Genomic DNA, 22,618 nt, shown 5'->3' with positions numbered 1-22,618 from the left:
CACTCTGGTCCTGTCCCTCTGGTCCAGTCCACCTCTCCCAGGAGTAGAACTTTACAACCACTAACTCTGGTCCTGTCCCACTCTGGTCCTGTCCCTCTGGTCCAGTCCACCTCTCCCAGGAGTAGAACTTTACAACCACTAACTCTGGTCCTGTCCCACTCTGGTCCAGTCCACCTCTCCCAGGAGTAGAACTTTACAACCACTAACTCTGGTCCTGTCCCACTCTGGTCCTGTCCCTCTGGTCCAGTCCACCTCTCCCAGGAGTAGAACTTTACAACCACTAACTCTGGTCCTGTCCCACTCTGGTCCTGTCCCTCTGGTCCTGTCCCTCTGGTCCAGTCCACCTCTCCCAGGAGTAGAACTTTACAACCACTAACTCTGGTCCTGTCCCACTCTGGTCCTGTCCCTCTGGTCCAGTCCACCTCTCCCAGGAGTAGAACTTTACAACCACTAACTCTGGTCCTGTCCCACTCTGGTCCTGTCCCTCTGGTCCAGTCCACCTCTCCCAGGAGTAGAACTTTACAACCACTAACTCTGGTCCTGTCCCACTCTGGTCCTGTCCCTCTGGTCCAGTCCACCTCTCCCAGGAGTAGAACTTTACAACCACTAACTCTGGTCCTGTCCCACTCTGGTCCTGTCCCACTCTGGTCCTGTCCCTCTGGTCCAGTCCACCTCTCCCAGGAGTAGAACTTTACAACCACTAACTCTGGTCCTGTCCCTCTGGTCCTGTCCCTCTGGTCCAGTCCACCTCTCCCAGGAGTAGAACTTTACAACCACTCAGTCCAATAAGAAGAGAAACAGTTTAGGAAGATATTATTTTAAAACGGAAGCATTTTTGTGGAACAGTTCTTTTTTTACAGTTTAAACTAAAACCTAAACAGATCATTACTATTATGTATCAGTCCACAGTTCTTTATACATAAACCCTGTCAGTCGAACAGCAGGTTTACAACAGGGCTTCACTGAACAAACCCCCTAGTTCCTGTAGTGAACTAGGTTTGACCAGGACCCATTGCTGCCCCCCCCCCCCCGGTCTAGCAAAGTGCACAGCACAGGGAACAGTGTACCAATAGGACATGTTATACAGTCCATGGTTCCTCTGTGTAACAGGCAGTAAACCAGCCAGTCAGTCGGCTCTTCCGTTCATAAAGGTCTTTAAACTGTACATCTTATTACAAACCATGTTACATACATGTCATCATCATCATCATCATCATGGCATCTCAACAGACACTAAGAGGCCCACTCCCGAACGGCTCCCTGTTCCCTATTATAGTGCACTACTTTACCCACTATGTTTTAGGTGTTTGTTGTGTAATTTGTTAAATATTAGGTTCTGATGAGGTGGCTGACCCTCTGGCCAGTAGTAGTGTTACCTAGGGAACAGGATGGTGGCTGACCCTCTGGCCAGTAGTAGTGTTACCTAGGGAACAGGATGGTGGCTGACCCTCTGGCCAGTAGTAGTGTTACCTAGGGAACAGGATGGTGGCTGACCCTCTGGCCAGTAGTAGTGTTACCTAGGGAACAGGATGGTGGCTGACCCTCTGGCCAGTAGTAGTGTTACCTAGGGAACAGGATGGTGGCTGACCCTCTGGCCAGTAGTAGTGTTACCTAGGGAACAGGATGCCGTTTGATCTGAACAATAAAAAGGGATATAGCATAGATATATGTTTTCTAGAATATGCAACAGAAAGTTTGATTGGCCGGTCGGACCGGTGAAGGGGGGGGGGTTGACATGGTTACCACGCTTACAGCGGGACATAACGTGTGGAAAAACGTTCAGGTAGAAATATGCTATGTAGAAGAAACACGCCTCTCTGACAGACGTAGAATAAGGAACCGTGGTCGGCTCTATCCGTGACATTTCTAGCCGCTCACGTTTCACAACGTTTCACAACGTTCGGCGACTGAACGTGGCCCCTGGTCAGGTGTTCAGCTGTAACCACGGTTACACCCTTTAGTTAAATCCTGTGTGTTTAATGATGTCAGATGCTCAAATTAAAGTTCTGGAGGGAGGAGGGGGTTTGAAAAACGTACTGCCGTGACTCCTCTCCACCCCTCTGAAACATTTCATTAAGTCTACGGGCCAAATCAGCACCTGAGAATTGGTGATTTGTCTAATTGATCAGCACAGCGGAAATAAAAGCTGCTCGCGAATCCAACAGTCTGTGGACAGACAGCTACTGATGCCATTTATGTTAGGTGCATCTGTCCACAAGAGAACGAGCCCCCCCGCCCCCTACCCTCGCCCGTCAGCCAAACTAACAATAAAATAACTAACAATCAACCAATGGGGAAAGTCAAGGTAAAGATGAAGTAAAAGAGGTGACTGTAACAACAGGTCCTGTAGTAAACAACGTAACATGCAGGACGGGGGGGAGGGGTTTAGAGAAACTAGATGTAGCTCTGGTCCAAGGCGTTACTACTGTAGGTGTCGTCCCCCCCCCCAGATACTACCTCCCTATAATGGTTCAGGTTGACAGGGTAGCTCACTGACCCAGGAACAGATACTACCTCCCTATAATGGTTCAGGGTGACAGGGTAGATCACTGACCCAGGAACAGATACTACCTCCCTATAATGGTTCAGGGTGACAGGGTAGATCACTGACCCAGGAACAGATACTAACGGACAAACCCTATGGGGAAAGATCTGGCCAGCTTGTAGACCTAAAAACCTGGAAATGACTTTCCTCTGGTTCGTTCAGCCATTCCTACTGGTTCGTTCAGCCATTCCTACTGGTTCGTTCAGCCATTCCTACTGGTTCGTTCAGCCATTCCTACTGGTTCGTTCAGCCATTCCTACTGGTTCGTTCAGCCATTCCTACTGGTTCGTTCAGCCATTCCTACTGGTTCGTTCAGCCATTCCTACTGGTTCGTTCAGCCATTCCTACTGGGGAAATGAACGGAGGGGGTTTGGGGATAAACGCTGAAAAATAAGGTCTTATACTAGCATAATAATATCAGTCAGTTAACATCACCTTAATGATGAAGTCTTTACGTTGTGGTTCTCTGATAATATCAGTCAGTCAACAGGACATTTATGAATGATGAAGCCTGTATGTGATTTTCCAAATTAAATAAAATGCTGCAAAATTCACAATTAGCAGATGTCTCATAGAACTAAACGTCATCAGACCTTATTTTATATCCCCAACACAAACGCCTTTCATCTCCCCCATAGGGTCTCTGTCCAATGAACCACGGAGGAGTTAGTTCCTATAGAAACACTGTTTACTAGGACATGGGGAGGGGAGGGGGGGGGCAGCGTAGCAACAGGGGGGGTTGGCAGCGTAGCAACAACAGAACTTCCCACAGTCTTACTGTAACCCCGCCTCCTGTCCTCAGGCCAGTCTCTGATTGGCTGACAGCCTCGTGGCGTGTTCCATTCATCCGAGCATGCAGGGGGGGTTTAACAGACTGACGATCCAACGCCCTCACTCACACACACACTCTCTCTCTCTCTCTCTCTCTCTGAGCCCATCCAGTCCGGTGTTCAGTGACGCCGCATCTTGACCTTGCGTGACACATCGCCGTCTTGGCTCCGCCTCCAGTAGTTCTCGGAGCTGTTGCTACGGCGATGAAGGCGGGACGAAGAGGAGGAGTGACGATTCTCCTCCTTATCCATCTCCAGAACCCTCGGTCTGACAGAGAGAGAAGAAGAGTTAGGGGGGAGGGGCTCTAGTCCTGTATCTCAGGTAGGAGGAGTTAGGGGAGGGGCTCTAGTCCTGTATCTCAGGTAGGAGGAGTTAGGGGAGGGGCTCTAGTCCTGTATCTCAGGTAGAAGGAGTTAGGGGAGGGGCTCTGGTCCTGTATCTCAGGTAGGAGGAGTTAGGTGAGGGGCTCTGGTCCGGTGTGTGAGTGTATGTCTCCCAGTGTGTGAGTACCTGTGTGCAGCGTCTGGGTCAGCTCTGCGGTGAGAGCGTTTGGCCTTCAGAGGGGCGTGTCTCTCAGGGGGGGAGGGGTTAGGGGAGGGGCTCTGGTCTACACGGGGAGCATCTGGTCTCGTCCTGCGCACGCACACACACACAGAGAGAGAGTTAGTGCAATAGCCTGACGCCACAGTCAACCTGCTAACGCTTGGTTGTCATGGTGACAGACATACTTCCTGAGGATGATGACGGCTCGTCTCTCCTTGATGTCCTGGGGGCGGATACAGTGGGTGATGTCATCAGCCGCGTAGCCACTGAGAGGAGAGAGAACACTATGACATCACACCTCTCCCTCTCACACTCTCTCTCTCTCCACCTCCCTCGCCTACCTGAGGACAGTAACACTTCCTCTCCTGACAGGAAGCTCCAGGACGGGCTCAGACACTCTGATTGGTTTAAACTGGAAGCGGCAGCCGAAGCAGAGGGCCGAGTCTGAGAAGAAGGACACGGATACGATTGGCCGGGCGAAGATGTGGAGCGGGTCGACATGTGACACGATGCAGCCGCCTGGTTGGTAGTCGTTGATCACCGCTGAGTTCACAAAACCTACAGGACAACAACAACATCAACAACAGGCTTTTCCTGGAGACAGGAAGTGGGCTGGATCACGTTAAGGTCAAATCTGAGACAGGAAGTGGGCTGGAGCACGTTAAGGTCAATTCTGAGACAGGAAGTGGGCTGGAGCACATTAAGGTCAAATCTGAGACAGGAAGTGGGCTGGAGCACATTAAGGTAAAATCTGAGACAGGAAGTGGGCTGGAGCACGTTAAGGTAAAATCTGAGACAGGAAGTGGGCTGGGGTAACGAGCAGGATGTTAGAGGTTAAAAGTTATTACCTTCAGGTACGACCCCGCTGGCGACCAGTTTAGTGATGACGAGGTCGTGAACCCAGGTCGGGATGTCGTCCACCTCTCCTTTAGGGTACAATCTCTCCTGACCAGGTCCTCTCTTCTCTAGCTGGGCCCCGTATGTATAGCCCTGGAAGACGAGGTGAGAGAGAGGAAGAGAGGGGTTTAGAGACAACGAGAGGGAGTGAGGGGTTTAGAGACAGAGAGGAAGAGAGGGGTTTAGAGACAGAGAGGAAGAGAGGGGTTTAGAGACAGAGAGGAAGAGAGGGGTTTAGAGACAGAGAGGAAGAGAGGGGTTTAGAGACAGAGAGGAAGAGAGGGGTTTAGAGACAGAGAGGAAGAGAGGGGTTTAGAGACAGAGAGGAAGAGAGGGTTTAGAGACAACGAGAGGGAGGAAGAGAGGGGTTTAGAGACAGAGAGGAAGAGAGGGGTTTAGAGACAACGAGAGGGAGGAAGAGAGGGGTTTAGAGACAGAGAGGAAGAGAGGGGTTTAGAGACAGAGAGGAAGAGAGGGGTTTAGAGACAGAGAGGAAGAGAGGGGTTTAGAGACAGAGAGGAAGAGAGGGGTTTAGAGACAGAGAGGAAGAGAGGGGTTTAGAGACAACGAGAGGGAGGAAGAGAGGGGTTTAGAGACAGAGAGGAAGAGAGGGGTTTAGAGACAACGAGAGGGAGGAAGAGAGGGGTTTAGAGACAGAGAGGAAGAGAGGGGTTTAGAGACCGAGAGAGGAACAACAGGTGCTTGACCTCACCTCTCCAAAAAAATATTTGTTCCGTAGTGGTGCCCGATCTACGGTGTGTTCCCGGTAAAGCCCCGCTTCTCCGTTAGCAACCACCTCATTTATCTTGCCCTCAATGACATCACAGTCCTCTTTAGAGAAGACCTCTACCTGAACAATGCCACTCTGGACACGCCTCGCCTCCTGGAGGGAGAGAGATGGAGGGAGAGAGAGATGAAGGGAGAGAGAGATGAAGGGAGAGAGAGATGGAGGGAGAGAGAGATGAAGGGAGAGAGAGATGAAGGGAGAGAGAGATGAAGGGAGAGAGAGATGAAGGGAGAGAGAGATGGAGGGAGAGAGAGATGGAGGGAGAGAGAGATGGAGGGAGAGAGAAAGAGGGGGGAAAAGACAGAAATATTGATTCATACTTTAAATTGGATTAATCTCAGAGAAGTTCAGTGTCAACAGCAGGTCCAGGGTCATCATACCTGCTCACGGGATTCCACAGGCTCGACCTCATCCTCGGAGGAATCTCGGTGCTTCCGCTTCCGGCCGTTCCCGTTACTACTACCTCCGTCGGTAACTTTAACTTTCCTATTTTTGTAACCGTTGTCCTTATCGGTAACTCTGTTTTTGTAATTGTCCCGGTGAGGAGTCATGGACTTCAGCTTTTCCCGCAGGTCGGAGAAACCACTGGCTGACATGTTTTATTTTATATGTAATGAACAATATAAAATGTAGGAGTTGGTTATATTATAGTTATTTCACTTCCATAATTGTCCGTCTGTAGACGCGGGGACCGGGAGGCTCCCGGTGACCGTCCTCACCGTAGTTATGTTGTGATGTGGCTAACAACTTAGCTCACTTAAAACGGGTTGTTTTCCAAACAAGAAAAGTCGACGATTCAAGTAGTAAATATATACTATTTTTACGATTTAAATGACACGGAATGAATCTGCGTCTATTAGTTTAGTCGTTGCGTTATTCCTGTCCTGTTATTTGACTATTTTCATGTGAATACAGGCTAGATAGTTAGCATGGCTAACTGGTTAGCAACCCGTTCAGCAACAATCGGAAGTACTAAAACGGTATTTCAAGTGACGAGGCAAAATCGGTCAAAAAAATAAAATAATTATGTTCTAACGGTCTTGTCTTGTCCATATGATTTTTAACGGAAGCTTTTTATTTTATTTTGAAATCGCTATTATATAAGTAAAACTCGTTAAAAAACAAAACAACACCTCTAGTTATGAGCACCACGCATTTCTCATTCCTCTGACCCGGGGGTTGAACCAACTACAGACTCGGGGACTTTCTTCTTGGCGGATCGCATCCAACTGTTAGGTGTGTGTTTATACACCGCCACCTACCGGACTGGAGTGAGAGGGCAGTTCACCGACGTGGTCGGTCTTTTAGTTTATTTATTTTTATTTCACCTTTATTTAACCAGAACAAGTTCTCATTTACAACTGTGACCCTGACCACGATAAAGCAAAGCAGTTCGACACAAAACAACAACACAGAGTTACACATGGAGTCAAACAAAACAAACAGTCAATAATACAGTAGAAAAATAAGTCTATATACGATGTGAGCAAGTGAGGCGAGATAAGGGAGGTGAAGACAAAAAATATCTACATTCAATTATCTTCATTAGTCTTGTTCCTCTAAGAAATGAATTAAATAGAGCCCCTTGACATCACCGTCTACACTCATTTTTAAAAATCCACTTACCCCATTCTCACACACTTTGAGCCCTATCTGCTCGTTTCACCATGCCAACGGTCTGATAGGACGGGACCCCCCCCCAACACACTAACTCTTCTAAAGTCAACATTTCATATACCCCATAATACATCTCTGCAGTTGCCACCACAGCATCTATTTCTTCCTGTTGTTTTTACATTCCGTTTATGTGGTACAGTTTTATAACCATTGTTATGAATGCTAAGAAGCCAACCTTTACTGAAGTATAAATCAAGTGTTGGCCGATCCCTAATGCGCTGGAACAAATTTTACTACTCACAGGGATCCTCTTAGGATCCCCCTCGCCCTGTGACCCATCCTCCTCGACTTTCTTCACTGCCTCAGCTTACAACACCTGCACGACTCTGACTCTGGCCATTTTAACCTGCCTGTCTGACACCGGAGACTTTCTGATCCCCAGCAACATCACCCCCTCTACAGTTAACACACACAACATTATCCACCTTCAGATCCCCAGCAACATCACCCCCTCTACAGTTAACACACACACCATTATCCACCTTCAGATACCCAGCAACATCACCCCCTCTACAGTTAACACACACAACATTATCCACCTTCAGATACCCAGCAACATCACCCCCTCTACAGTTAACACACACAACATTATCCATCTTCAGATACCCAGCAACATCACCCCCTCTACAGTTAACACACACAACATTATCCACCTTCTGATCCCCATCGAGGAGAGGAGTAAACTCATCCATTCACCTATTAACAAGTTGACTCTCTCTCTGACAGGTAAACTCATCCATTCACCAATTAACAAGTTGACTCTCTAACAGGTAAACTCCATTCAACAAATTACAATCATGGTGAATCAAGCAATCATCCCCAATGGTGATTTACCATGCTCTGGTCCCTTTACCATGCTCTGGTCCCTCTGGTCCCTTTACCATGCTCTGGTCCCTCTGGTCCCTTTACCATGCTCTGGTCCCTTTACCATGCTCTGGTCCCTTTACCATGCTCTGGTCCCTTTACCATGCTCTGGTCCCTCTGGTCCCTTTACCATGCTCTGGTCCCTTTACCATGCTCTGGTCCCTTTACCATGCTCTGGTCCCTTTACCATGCTCTGGTCCCTCTGGTCCCTTTACCATGCTCTGGTCCCTTTACCATGCTCTGGTCCCTCTGGTCCCTTTACCATGCTCTGGTCCCTTTACCATGCTCTGGTCCCTTTACCATGCTCTGGTCCCTTTACCATGCTCTGGTCCCTTTTCCATGCTCTGGTCCCTTTACCATGCTCTGGTCCTCTCTGGTCGCTTTACCATGCTCTGGTCCCTTTACCATGCTCTGGTCCCTTTACCATGTTCTGGTCCCTTTACCATGCCCTGGTCCCTCTGGTCCCTTTACCATGCTCTGGTCCCTCTGGTCCCTTTACCATGCTCTGGTCCCTTTACCATGCTCTGGTCCCTTTACCATGCTCCGTTCCCTCTGGTCCCTTTACCATGCTCTGGTCCCTCTGGCCCCTTTACCATGCTCTGGTCCCTTTACCATGCTCTGGTGCCTCCGGTCCCTTTACCATGCTCTGGTCCCTTTACTATGCTCTTGTCCCTTTACCATGCTCTGGTACCTTTACCATGCTCTGGTCTCTCTGGTCCCTTTACCATGCTCTGGTCCCTTTTCCATGCTCTGGTCCCTCTGGTCCCTTTACCATGCTCTGGTCCCTTTACCATGCTCTGGTCCCTTTACTATGCTCTTGTCCCTTTACCATGCTCTGGTACCTTTACCATGCTCTGGTCTCTCTGGTCCCTTTACCATGCTCTGGTCCCTTTTCCATGCTCTGGTCCCTCTGGTCCCTTTACCATGCTCTGGTCCCTTTACCATGCTCTGGTCCCTCCGGTCCCTTTACCATGCTCTGGTCCCTTTACTATGCTCTTGTCCCTTTACCATGCTCTGGTACCTTTACCATGCTCTGGTCTCTCTGGTCCCTTTACCATGCTCTGGTCCCTTTTCCATGCTCTGGTCCCTCTGGTCCCTTTACCATGCTCTGGTCCCTTTACCATGCTCTGGTCCCTCCGGTCCCTTTACCATGCTCTGGTCCCTTTACCATGCTCTGGTCCCTCCGGTCCCTTTACCATGCTCTGGCCCCTTTACCATCCTCTGGTCCCTTTACCATGCTCTGGTCCCTTTACCATGCTCTGGTCCCTTTACCATGCTCTGGTCCCTTTACCATGCTCTGGTCCCTTTACCATGCTCTTGTCCCTTTACCATGCTCTGGTCCCTTTACCATGCTCTGGTCCCTCTGGTCCCTTTACCATGCTCTGGTCCCTTTACCATGCTCTGGTCCCTTTACCATGCTCTGGTCCCTTTACCATGTTCTGGTCCCTTTACCATGCTCTGGTCCCTCTGGTCCCTTTACCATGCTCTGGTCCCTTTACCATGCTCTGGCCCCTTTACCATGCTCTGGTCCCTTTACCATGCTCTGGTCCCTTTACCATGCTCTGGTCCCTTTACCATGCTCTGGTCCCTTCACCATGCTCTGGTCCCTTTACCATGCTCTGGTCCCTCTGGTCCCTTTACCATGCTCTGGTCCCTTTACCATGCTCTGGTCCCTTTACCATGCTCTGGTCCCTCTGGTCCCTTTACCATGCTCTGGTCCTTCTGGTACCTTTACCATGCTCTGGTCCCTTTACCATGCTCTGGTCCCTTTACCATGCTCTGGTCCCTTTACCATGCTCTGGTCCCTTTACCATGATCTGGTCCCTTTACCATGCTCTGGTCCCTTTACCATGCTCTGGTCCCTTTACCATGCTCTGGTCCCTTTACCATGCTCTGGTCCCTTTACCATGCTCTGGTCCCTTTACCATGCTCTGGTCCCTCTGGTCCCTTTACCATGCTCTGGTCCCTCTGGTCCCTTTACCATGCTCTGGTCCCTTTACCATGCTCTGGTCCCTTTACCATGCTCTTGTCCCTTTACCATGCTCTGGTCCCTTTACCATGCTCTGGTCCCTCTGGTCCCTTTACCATGCTCTGGTCCCTTTACCATGCTCTGGTCCCTCTGGTCCCTTTACCATGCTCTGGTCCCTTTATCGTGCTCTGGTCCCTTTACCATGCTCTGGTCCCTTTACCATGCTCTGGTCCCTTTACCATGCTCTGGTCCCTTTACCATGCTCTGGTCCCTTTACCATGTTCTGGTCCCTTTACCATGCCCTGGTCCCTTTACCATGCTCTGGTCCCTTTACCATGCTCTGGTCCCTTTACCATGCTCTGGTCCCTTTACCATGCTCTGGTCCCTTTACCATGCTCTGGTCCCTTTACCATGCTCTGGTCCCTCTGGTCCCTTTACCATGCTCTGGTCCCTCTGGTCCCTTTACCATGCTCTGGTCCCTCTGGTCCCTTTACCATGCTCTGGTCCCTTTACCATGCTCTGGTCCCTTTACCATGCTCTGGTCCCTCTGGTCCCTTTACCATGCTCTGGTCCCTCTGGTACCTTTACCATGCTCTGGTCCCTTACCATGCTCTGGTCCCTTAACCATGCTCTGGTCCCTTTACCATGCTCTGGTCCCTCTGGTCCCTTTACCATGCTCTGGTCCCTCTGGTCCCTTTACCATGCCCTGGTCCCTTTACCATGCTCTGGTCCCTTTACCATGCTCTTGTCCCTTTACCATGCTCTGGTCCCTTTACCATGGTCTGGTCCCTCTGGTACCCTTTACCATGCTCTGGTCCCTTTACCATGCTCTGGTTCGCCCTTTACCATGCTCTGGTCCCTTTACCATGCTCCGTTGCCTCTGGGTCCCTTTACCATGCTCCGTTCCCTCTGGTCCCTTTACCATGCTCTGGTCCCTCTGGCCCCTTACCTTGCTCTGGTCCCTTTACCATGCTCTGGTGCCTCCGGTCCCTTTACCATGCTCTGGCCCCTTTACCATGCTCTGGTCCCTTACCATGCTCTGGTCCCTCCGGTCCCTTTACCATGCTCTGGCCCCTTTACCATGCCTCTGGTCCTTTTACCATGCTCTGGTCCCTCTGGTCCCTTACCATGCTCTGGTCCCTTTACCATGCTCTGGTCCCTTTACCATGCTCTGTCCCTTTACCATGCTCCATACCCTCTGGTCCTTTACCATGCTCTGGTCCCTCTGGCCCCTTTACATGCTCTGGTCCCTCTGGTCCCTTTACCATGCTCTGGTCCCTTTACCATGCTCTTGTCCCTTTACCATGCTCTGGTACCTTCACCATGCTCTGGGTCTCTCTGGTCCCTTTACCATGCTCTGGTCCCTTTCCATGCTCTGGTCCCTCTGGTCCCTTTACCATGCTCTGGTCCCTTTACCATGCTCTGGTCCCTCCGGTCCTTTAACCATGCTCTGGCCCTTTACCATGCTCTGGTCCCTCTGGTCCCTTTACCATGCTCTGGTCCCTTTACCATGCTCTGGTCCCTTACCATGCTCTGGTCCCTTTACCATGCTCTTGTCCCTTTACCATCTCTGGTCCCTTTACCATGCTCCTGGTCCCTCTGGTCCCTTTACCATGCTCTGGTCCCTTTACCATGCTCTGGTCCTTTACCATGTTCTGGTCCCTTTACCATGCCCTGGTCCCTTTACCATGCTCTGGTCCCTTTAACCATGCTCTGGCCCCTTTACCATGCTCGGTCCCTTTACCATGCTCTGGTCCCTTTACCATGCTCTGGTCCCTTTACCATGCTCTGGTCCCTTTACATCACTGGTCCTTTACCATGCCTCTGGTCCCTTTACCAAGCTCTGGTCCCTCTGGTCCCTTTACCATGCTCTGGTCCCTCTGGTCCCTTTACCATGCTCTGGTCCCTTTACCATGCTCCTGGTCCCTTTAACCATGCTCGGTCCCTTACCATGCCTCTGGTCCCTCTGGTCCCCTTTACCATGCTCTGGCCCTTACCATGCTCTGGTCCCTTTACCATGCTCTGGTCCCGTTAACCATGCTCCTGGTCCCTCTGGTCCCTTTACCATGCTCTGGTCCCTTTACCATGCTCTGGTCCCTCGGTCCCTTACCATGCTCTGGTCCCTTTACCATGCTCTGGTCCCTTTACCATGCTCTGGTCCCTCTGGTCCCCTTTACCATGCTCTGGTCCCTCTGTCCCTTTACATGCTCTGGTCCCTCTGGTCCCTTTACCATGCTCTGGTCCCTCTGGTCCCTTTACCATGCTCTGGTCCCTTTACCATGCTCTGGTCCCTTTACCATGCTCTGGTCCCTTTACCATGCTCTGGTCCCTCTGGTCCCTTTACCATGCTCTGGTCCCTTTACCATGCTCTGGTCCCTCTGGTCCCTTTACCATGCTCTGGTCCCTTTACCATGCTCTGGTCCCTTTACCATGCTCTGGTCCCTCTGGTCCCTTTACCATGCTCTGGTCCCTCTGGTCCCTTTACCATGCTCTGGTCCCTCTGGTCCCTTTACCATGCTCTGGTCCCTCTGGTCCCTTTACCATGCTCTGGTCCCTTTACCATGCTCTGGTCCCTTTACCATGCTCTGGTCCCTCTGGTCCCTTTACCATGCTCTGGTCCCTCTGGTACCTTTACCATGCTCTGGTCCCTTTACCATGCTCTTGTCCCTTTACCATGCTCTGGTCCCTCTGGTCCCTTTACCATGCTCTGGTCCCTTTACCATGCTCTGGTCCCTCTGGTCCCTTTACCATGCTCTGGTCCCTTTACCATTTTCTGGTCCCTTTACCATGCTCTGGTCCCTTTACCATGCTCTGGTCCCTTTACCATGCTCTGGTCCCTTTACCATGTTCTGGTCCCTTTACCATGCCCTGGTCCCTTTACCATGCTCTTGTCCCTTTACCATGCTCTGGTCCCTCTGGTCCCTTTACCATGCTCTGGTCCCTTTACCATGCTCTGGTCCCTCTGGTCCCTTTACCATGCTCTGGTCCCTTTACCATTTTCTGGTCCCTTTACCATGCTCTGGTCCCTTTACCATGCTCTGGTCCCTTTACCATGCTCTGGTCCCTTTACCATGTTCTGGTCCCTTTACCATGCCCTGGTCCCTTTACCATGCTCTGGTCCCTTTACCATGCTCTGGCCCCTTTACCATGCTCTGGTCCCTTTACCATGCTCTGGTCCCTTTACCATGCTCTGGTCCCTCTGGTCCCTTTACCATGCTCTGGTCCCTCTGGTCCCTTTACCATGCTCTGGTCCCTCTGGTCCCTTTACCATGCTCTGGTCCCTCTGGTCCCTTTACCATGCTCTGGTCCCTTTACCATGCTCTGGTCCCTTTACCATGCTCTGGTCCCTCTGGTCCCTTTACCATGCTCTGGTCCCTCTGGTACCTTTACCATGCTCTGGTCCCTTTACCATGCTCTGGTCCCTTTACCATGCTCTGGTCCCTCTGGTCCCTTTACCATGCTCTGGTCCCTTTACCATGCTCTGGTCCCTCTGGTCCCTTTACCATGCTCTGGTCCCTTTACCATGCTCTGGTCCCTTTACCATGCTCTGGTCCCTTTACCATGCTCTGGTCCCTTTACCATGCTCTGGTCCCTTTACCATGCTCTGGTCCCTTTACCATGCCCTGGTCCCTTTACCATGCTCTGGTCCCTTTACCATGCTCTGGTCCCTCTGGTCCCTTTACCATGCTCTGGTCCCTTTACCATGCTCTGGTCCCTCTGGTCCCTTTACCATGCTCTGGTCCCTTTACCATGCTCTGGTCCCTTTACCATGCTCTGGTCCCTTTACCATGCTCTGGTCCCTTTACCATGCTCTGGTCCCTTTACCATGCTCTGGTCCCTTTACCATGCCCTGGTCCCTTTACCATGCTCTGGTCCCTTTACCATGCTCTGGCCCTTTACCATGCTCTGGTCCCTTTACCATGCTCTGGTCCCTTTACCATGCTCTGGTCCCTTTACCATGCTCTGGTCCCTTTACCATGCTCTGGTCCCTTTACCATGCTCTGGTCCCTTTACCATGCTCTGGTCCCTTTACCATGCTCTGGTCCCTTTACCATGCTCTGGTCCCTTTACCATGCTCTGGTCCCTTTACCATGCTCTGGTCCCTCTGGTCCCTTTACCATGCTCTGGTCCCTTTACCATGCTCTGGTCCCTTTACCATGCTCTGGTCCCTTTACCATGCTCTGGTCCCTTTACCATGCTCTGGTCCCTTTACCATGCTCTGGTCCCTTTACCATGCTCTGGTCCCTTTACCATGCTCTGGTCCCTCTGGTCCCTTTACCATGCTCTGGTCCCTTTACCATGCTCTGGTCCCTTTACCATGCTCTGGTCCCTTTACCATGCTCTGGTCCCTTTACCATGCTCCGTTCCCTCTGGTCCCTTTACCATGCTCCGTTCCCTCTGGTCCCTTTACCATGCTCTGGTCCCTCTGGCCCCTTTACCATGCTCTGGTGCCTCCGGTCCCTTTACCATGCTCTGGCCCCTTTACCATGCTCTGGTCCCTTTACCATGCTCTGGTCCCTCTGGTCCCTTTACCATGCTCTGGTCCCTTTACCATGCTCTGGTCCTTTTACCATGCTCTGGTCCCTCTGGTCCCTTTACCATGCTCTGGTCCCTTTACCATGCTCTGGTCCCTTTACCATGCTCTGGTCCCTTTACCATGCTCCATACCCTCTGGTCCCTTTACCATGCTCTGGTCCCTCTGGCCCCTTTACCATGCTCTGGTCCCTCTGGTCCCTTTACCATGCTCTGGTCCCTTTACCATGCTCTGGTCCCTTTACCATGCTCTGGTCCCTTTACCATGCTCTGGTCCCTCTGGTCCCTTTACCATGCTCTGGTCCCTTTACCATGCTCTGGTCCCTTTACCATGCTCTGGTCCCTTTACCATGCTCTGGTCCCTTTACCATGCTCCGTTCCCTCTGGTCCCTTTACCATGCTCCGTTCCCTCTGGTCCCTTTACCATGCTCTGGTCCCTCTGGCCCCTTTACCATGCTCTGGTCCCTCCGGTCCCTTTACCATGCTCTGGCCCCTTTACCATGCTCTGGTCCCTTTACCATGCTCTGGTCCCTCCGGTCCCTTTACCATGCTCTGGCCCCTTTACCATGCTCTGGTCCCTTTACCATGCTCTGGTCCCTCTGGTCCCTTTACCATGCTCTGGTCCCTTTACCATGCTCTGGTCCCTTTACCATGCTCTGGTCCCTTTACCATGCTCCATACCCTCTGGTCCCTTTACCATGCTCTGGTCCCTCTGGCCCCTTTACCATGCTCTGGTCCCTCTGGTCCCTTTACCATGCTCTGGTCCCTTTACCATGCTCTGGTCCCTTTACCATGCTCTGGTCCCTTTACCATGCTCTGGTCCCTTTACCATGCTCTGGTCTCTCTGGTCCCTTTACCATGCTCTGGTCCCTTTTCCATGCTCTGGTCCCTCTGGTCCCTTTACCATGCTCTGGTCCCTTTACCATGCTCTGGTCCCCCCGGTCCCTTTACCATGCTCTGGCCCCTTTACCATGCTCTGGTCCCTCTGGTCCCTTTACCATGCTCTGGTCCCTTTACCATGCTCTGGTCCCTTTACCATGCTCTGGTCCCTTTACCATGCTCTGGTCCCTTTACCATGCTCTGGTCCCTTTACCATGCTCTGGTCCCTCTGGTCCCTTTACCATGCTCTGGTCCCTTTACCATGCTCTGGTCCCTTTACCATGCTCTGGTCCCTTTACCATGCTCTGGTCCCTTTACCATGCTCTGGTCCCTTTACCATGCTCTGGCCCCTTTACCATGCTCTGGTCCCTTTACCATGCTCTGGTCCCTTTACCATGCTCTGGTCCCTTTACCATGCTCTGGTCCCTTTACCATGCTCTGGTCCCTTTACCAAGCTCTGGTCCCTCTGGTCCCTTTACCATGCTCTGGTCCCTCTGGTCCCTTTACCATGCTCTGGTCCCTTTACCATGCTCTGGTCCCTTTACCATGCTCTGGTCCCTTTACCATGCTCTGGTCCCTTTACCATGCTCTGGTCCCTTTACCATGCTCTGGCCCCTTTACCATGCTCTGGTCCCTTTACCATGCTCTGGTCCCTTTACCATGCTCTGGTCCCTTTACCATGCTCTGGTCCCTCTGGTCCCTTTACCATGCTCTGGTCCCTTTACCATGCTCTGGTCCCTTTACCATGCTCTGGCCCCTTTACCATGCTCTGGTCCCTTTACCATGCTCTGGTCCCTCTGGTCCCTTTACCATGCTCTGGTCCCTTTACCATGCTCTGGTCCCTTTACCATGCTCTGGTCCCTTTACCATGCTCTGGTCCCTTTACCATGCTCTGGTCCCTTTACCATGCTCTGGTCCCTCTGGTCCCTTTACCATGCTCTGGTCCCTTTACCATGCTCTGGTCCCTCCGGTCCCTTTACCATGCTCTGGCCCCTTTACCATGCTCTGGTCCCTCTGGTCCCTTTACCATGCTCTGGTCCCTTTACCATGCTCTGGTCCCTTTACCATGCTCTGGTCCCTTTACCATGCTCTGGTCCCTTTACCATGCTCTGGTCCCTTTACCATGCTCTGGTCCCTTTACCATGCTCTGGTCCCTTTACCATGCTCTGGTCCCTCTGGTCCCTTTACCATGCTCTGGTCCCTTTACCATGCTCTGGTCCCTTTACCATGCTCTGGTCCCTTTACCATGCTCTGGTCCCTTTACCATGCTCTGGTCCCTCTGGTCCCTTTACCATGCTCTGGTCCCTTTACCATGCTCTGGTCCCTTTACCATGCTCTGGTCCCTTTACCATGCTCTGGTCCCTTTACCATGCTCTGTTCCCTCTGGTCCCTTTACCATGCTCTGGTCCCTTTACCATGCTCTGGTCCCTTTACCATGCTCTGGTCCCTTTACCATGCTCTGGTCCCTTTTCCATGCTCTGGTCCCTTTACCATGCTCTGGTCCCTCCGGTCCCTTTACCATGCTCTGGCCCCTTTACCATGCTCTGGTCCCTCTGGTCCCTTTACCATGCTCTGGTCCCTCTGGTCCCTTTACCATGCTCTGGTCCCTTTACCATGCTCTGGTCCCTTTACCATGCTCTGGTCCCTTTACCATGCTCTGGTCCCTTTACCATGCTCTGGTCCCTTTACCATGCTCTGGTCCCTTTACCATGCTCTGGTCCCTCTGGTCCCTTTACCATGCTCTGGTCCCTTTACCATGCTCTGGTCCCTTTACCATGCTCTGGTCCCTTTACCATGCTCTGGTCCCTTTACCATGCTCTGGTCCCTTTACCATGCTCCATACCCTCTGGTCCCTTTACCATGCTCTGGTCCCTCTGGCCCCTTTACCATGCTCTGGTCCCTCTGGTCCCTTTACCATGCTCTGGTCCCTTTACCATGCTCTGGTCCCTTTACCATGCTCTGGTCCCTTTACCATGCTCTGGTCCCTTTACCATGCTCTGGTCTCTCTGGTCCCTTTACCATGCTCTGGTCCCTTTACCATGCTCTGGTCCCTCTGGTCCCTTTACCATGCTCTGGTCCCTTTACCATGCTCTGGTCCCTCCGGTCCCTTTACCATGCTCTGGCCCTTTACCATGCTCTGGTCCCTCTGGTCCCTTTACCATGCTCTGGTCCCTTTACCATGCTCTGGTCCCTTTACCATGCTCTGGTCCCTTTACCATGCTCTGGTCCCTTTACCATGCTCTGGTCCCTTTACCATGCTCTGGTCCCTCTGGTCCCTTTACCATGCTCTGGTCCCTTTACCATGCTCTGGTCCCTTTACCATGCTCTGGTCCCTTTACCATGCTCTGGTCCCTTTACCATGCTCTGGTCCCTTTACCATGCTCTGGCCCCTTTACCATGCTCTGGTCCCTTTACCATGCTCTGGTCCCTTTACCATGCTCTGGTCCCTTTACCATGCTCTGGTCCCTTTACCATGCTCTGGTCCCTTTACCATGCTCTGGTCCCTTTACCATGCTCTGGTCCCTCTGGTCCCTTTACCATGCTCTGGTCCCTCTGGTCCCTTTACCATGCTCTGGTCCCTTTACCATGCTCTGGTCCCTTTACCATGCTCTGGTCCCTTTACCATGCTCTGGTCCCTTTACCATGCTCTGGTCCCTTTACCATGCTCTGGTCCCTTTACCATGCTCTGGTCCCTTTACCATGCTCTGGTCCCTTTACCATGCTCTGGTCCCTTTACCATGCTCTGGTCCCTCTGGTCCCTTTACCATGCTCTGGTCCCTTTACCATGCTCTGGTCCCTTTACCATGCTCTGGTCCCTTTACCATGCTCTGGTCCCTCTGGTCCCTTTACCATGCTCTGGTCCCTCTGGTCCCTTTACCATGCTCTGGCCCCTTTACCATGCTCTGGCCCCTTTACCATGCTCTGGTCCCTTTACCATGCTCTGGTCCCTCCGGTCCCTTTACCATGCTCTGGCCCTTTACCATGCTCTGGTCCTTTTACCATGCTCTGGTCCCTCTGGTCCCTTTACCATGCTCTGGTCCCTTTACCATGCTCTGGTCCCTTTACCATGCTCTGGTCCCTTTACCATGCTCCATACCCTCTGGTCCCTTTACCATGCTCTGGTCCCTCTGGTCCCTTTACCATGCTCTGGTCCCTCTGGTCCCTTTACCATGCTCTGGTCCCTTTACCATGCTCTTGTCCCTTTACCATGCTCTGGTACCTTCACCATGCTCTGGTCTCTCTGGTCCCTTTACCATGCTCTGGTCCCTTTCCATGCTCTGGTCCCTCTGGTCCCTTTACCATGCTCTGGTCCCTTTACCATGCTCTGGTCCCTCGGTCCCTTTACCATGCTCTGGCCCCTTTACCATGCTCTGGTCCCTCTGGTCCCTTTACCATGCTCTGGTCCCTTTACCATGCTCTGGTCCCTTTACCATGCTCTGGTCCCTTTACCATGCTCTGGTCCCTTTACCATGCTCTGGTCCCTTTACCATGCTCTGGTCCCTCTGGTCCCTTTACCATGCTCTGGTCCCTTTACCATGCTCTGGTCCCTTTACCATGCTCTGGTCCCTTTACCATGCTCTGGTCCCTTTACCATGCTCTGGTCCCTTTACCATGCTCTGGCCCCTTTACCATGCTCTGGTCCCTTTACCATGCTCTGGTCCCTTTACCATGCTCTGGTCCCTTTACCATGCTCTGGTCCCTTTACCATGCTCTGGTCCCTTTACCATGCTCTGGTCCCTTTACCATGCTCTGGTCCCTCTGGTCCCTTTACCATGCTCTGGTCCCTCTGGTCCCTTTACCATGCTCTGGTCCCTTTACCATGCTCTGGTCCCTTTACCATGCTCTGGTCCCTTTACCATGCTCTGGTCCCTCTGGTCCCTTTACCATGCTCTGGTCCCTTTACCATGCTCTGGTCCCTTTACCATGCTCTGGTCCCTTTACCATGCTCTGGTCCCTCTGGTCCCTTTACCATGCTCTGGTCCCTTTACCATGCTCTGGTCCCTCTGGTCCCTTTACCATGCTCTGGTCCCTTTACCATGCTCTGGTCCCTTTACCATGCTCTGGTCCCTCTGGTCCCTTTACCATGCTCTGGTCCCTCTGGTCCCTTTACCATGCTCTGGTCCCTCTGGTCCCTTTACCATGCTCTGGTCCCTCTGGTCCCTTTACCATGCTCTGGTCCCTTTACCATGCTCTGGTCCCTTTACCATGCTCTGGTCCCTTTACCATGCTCTGGTCCCTCTGGTCCCTTTACCATGCTCTGGTCCCTTTACCATGCTCTGGTCCCTCTGGTCCCTTTACCATGCTCTGGTCCCTTTACCATGCTCTGGTCCCTTTACCATGCTCTGGTCCCTCTGGTCCCTTTACCATGCTCTGGTCCCTCTGGTCCCTTTACCATGCTCTGGTCCCTCTGGTCCCTTTACCATGCTCTGGTCCCTCTGGTCCCTTTACCATGCTCTGGTCCCTTTACCATGCTCTGGTCCCTTTACCATGCTCTGGTCCCTCTGGTCCCTTTACCATGCTCTGGTCCCTCTGGTCCTTTACCATGCTCTGGTCCCTTTACCATGCTCTGGTCCCTTTACCATGCTCTGGTCCCTCTGGTCCCTTTACCATGCTCTGGTCCCTTTACCATGCTCTGGTCCCTCTGGTCCCTTTACCATGCTCTGGTCCCTTTACCATGCTCTGGTCCCTTTACCATGCTCTGGTCCCTTTACCATGCTCTGGTCCCTTTACCATGCTCTGGTCCCTTTACCATGCTCTGGTCCCTTTACCATGCTCTGGTCCCTTTACCATGCTCTGGTCCCTTTACCATGCTCTGGTCCCTCTGGTCCCTTTACCATGCTCTGGTCCCTTTACCATGCTCTGGTCCCTCTGGTCCCTTTACCATGCTCTGGTCCCTTTACCATGCTCTGGTCCCTTTACCATGCTCTGGTCCCTTTACCATGCTCTGGTCCCTTTACCATGCTCTGGTCCCTTTACCATGCTCTGGTCCCTTTACCATGCTCTGGTCCCTTTACCATGCTCTGGTCCCTTTACCATGCTCTGGTCCCTTTACCATGCTCTGGTCCCTTTACCATGCTCTGGTCCCTTTACCATGCTCTGGTCCCTTTACCATGCTCTGGTCCCTTTACCATGCTCTGGTCCCTTTACCATGCTCTGGTCCCTTTACCATGCTCTGGTCCCTTTACCATGCTCTGGTCCCTTTACCATGCTCTGGTCCCTTTACCATGCTCTGGTCCCTTTACCATGCTCTGGTCCCTCTGGTCCCTTTACCATGCTCTGGTCCCTTTACCATGCTCTGGTCCCTTTACCATGCTCTGGTCCCTTTACCATGCTCTGGTCCCTTTACCATGCTCTGGTCCCTTTACCATGCTCTGGTCCCTTTACCATGCTCTGGTCCCTTTACCATGCTCTGGTCCCTCTGGTCCCTTTACCATGCTCTGGTCCCTTTACCATGCTCTGGTCCCTTTACCATGCTCTGGTCCCTTTACCATGCTCTGGTCCCTTTACCATGCTCCGTCCCTCTGGTCCCTTTACCATGCTCCGTTCCCTCTGGTCCCTTTACCATGCTCTGGTCCCTCTGGTCCCTTTACCATGCTCTGGTCCCTCCGGTCCCTTTACCATGCTCTGGTCCCTTTACCATGCTCTGGTCCCTTTACCATGCTCTGGTCCCTCCGGTCCCTTTACCATGCTCTGGTCCCTTTACCATGCTCTGGTCCTTTACCATGCTCTGGTCCCTCTGGTCCCTTTACCATGCTCTGGTCCCTTTACCATGCTCTGGTCCCTCCGGTCCCTTTACCATGCTCTGGCCCCTTTACCATGCTCTGGTCCTTTTACCATGCTCTGGTCCCTCTGGTCCCTTTACCATGCTCTGGTCCCTTTACCATGCTCTGGTCCCTTTACCATGCTCTGGTCCCTTTACCATGCTCCATACCCTCTGGTCCCTTTACCATGCTCTGGTCCCTCTGGCCCCTTTACCATGCTCTGGTCCCTCTGGTCCCTTTACCATGCTCTGGTCCCTTTACCATGCTCTGGTCCCTTTACCATGCTCTGGTCCCTTTACCATGCTCTGGTCCCTTTACCATGCTCTGGTCCCTCTGGTCCCTTTACCATGCTCTGGTCCCTTTTCCATGCTCTGGTCCCTCTGGTCCCTTTACCATGCTCTGGTCCCTTTACCATGCTCTGGTCCCTCCGGTCCCTTTACCATGCTCTGGTCCCTTTACCATGCTCTGGTCCCTCTGGTCCCTTTACCATGCTCTGGTCCCTTTACCATGCTCTGGTCCCTTTACCATGCTCTGGTCCCTTTACCATGCTCTGTCCCTTTACCATGCTCTGGTCCCTTTACCATGCTCTGGTCCCTCTGGTCCCTTTACCATGCTCTGGTCCCTTTACCATGCTCTGGTCCCTTTACCATGCTCTGGTCCCTTTACCATGCTCTGGTCCCTTTACCATGCTCTGGTCCCTTTACCATGCTCTGGTCCCTTTACCATGCTCTGGTCCCTTTACCATGCTCTGGTCCCTTTACCATGCTCTGGTCCCTTTACCATGCTCTGGTCCCTTTACCATGCTCTGGTCCCTTTACCATGCTCTGGTCCCTCTGGTCCCTTTACCATGCTCTGGTCCCTCTGGTCCCTTTACCATGCTCTGGTCCCTTTACCATGCTCTGGTCCCTTTACCATGCTCTGGTCCCTTTACCATGCTCTGGTCCCTTTACCATGCTCTGGTCCCTTTACCATGCTCTGGTCCCTTTACCATGCTCTGGTCCCTTTACCATGCTCTGGTCCCTTTACCATGCTCTGGTCCCTTTACCATGCTCTGGTCCCTCTGGTCCCTTTACCATGCTCTGGTCCCTTTACCATGCTCTGGTCCCTTTACCATGCTCTGGTCCCTTTACCATGCTCTGGTCCCTTTACCATGCTCTGGTCCCTCTGGTCCCTTTACCATGCTCTGGTCCCTTTACCATGCTCTGGTCCCTTTACCATGCTCTGGTCCCTTTACCATGCTCTGGTCCCTTTACCATGCTCTGGTCCCTTTACCATGCTCTGGTCCCTCTGGTCCCTTTACCATGCTCTGGTCCCTTTACCATGCTCTGGTC

General features: G+C 52.2%; 1 protein-coding gene across 1 annotated transcript; it reads right to left on the bottom strand.

Moving 5' to 3' along the window:
* Positions 1–796: 796 nt before the first annotated feature.
* Positions 797–6,796, bottom strand: LOC109886893 (RNA demethylase ALKBH5). Its single transcript, XM_020478447.2, has 7 exons — positions 5,984–6,796; positions 5,529–5,699; positions 4,768–4,909; positions 4,261–4,477; positions 4,105–4,185; positions 3,887–4,009; positions 797–3,643 (listed from the first exon to the last, which is right to left on the bottom strand). Exons 1-7 carry the CDS (start codon positions 6,197–6,199, stop codon positions 3,496–3,498), a joined length of 1,098 nt encoding a protein of 365 aa, XP_020334036.2. The 5' UTR covers positions 6,200–6,796; the 3' UTR covers positions 797–3,495.
* Positions 6,797–22,618: the final 15,822 nt, after the last annotated feature.

The sequence above is a fragment of the Oncorhynchus kisutch genome, unplaced genomic scaffold (assembly GCF_002021735.2).
Source record: "Oncorhynchus kisutch isolate 150728-3 unplaced genomic scaffold, Okis_V2 scaffold3733, whole genome shotgun sequence".
NCBI classification, from domain to species: domain Eukaryota; kingdom Metazoa; phylum Chordata; class Actinopteri; order Salmoniformes; family Salmonidae; genus Oncorhynchus; species Oncorhynchus kisutch.
This window is presented reverse-complemented; position numbering and strand designations above follow the sequence as displayed.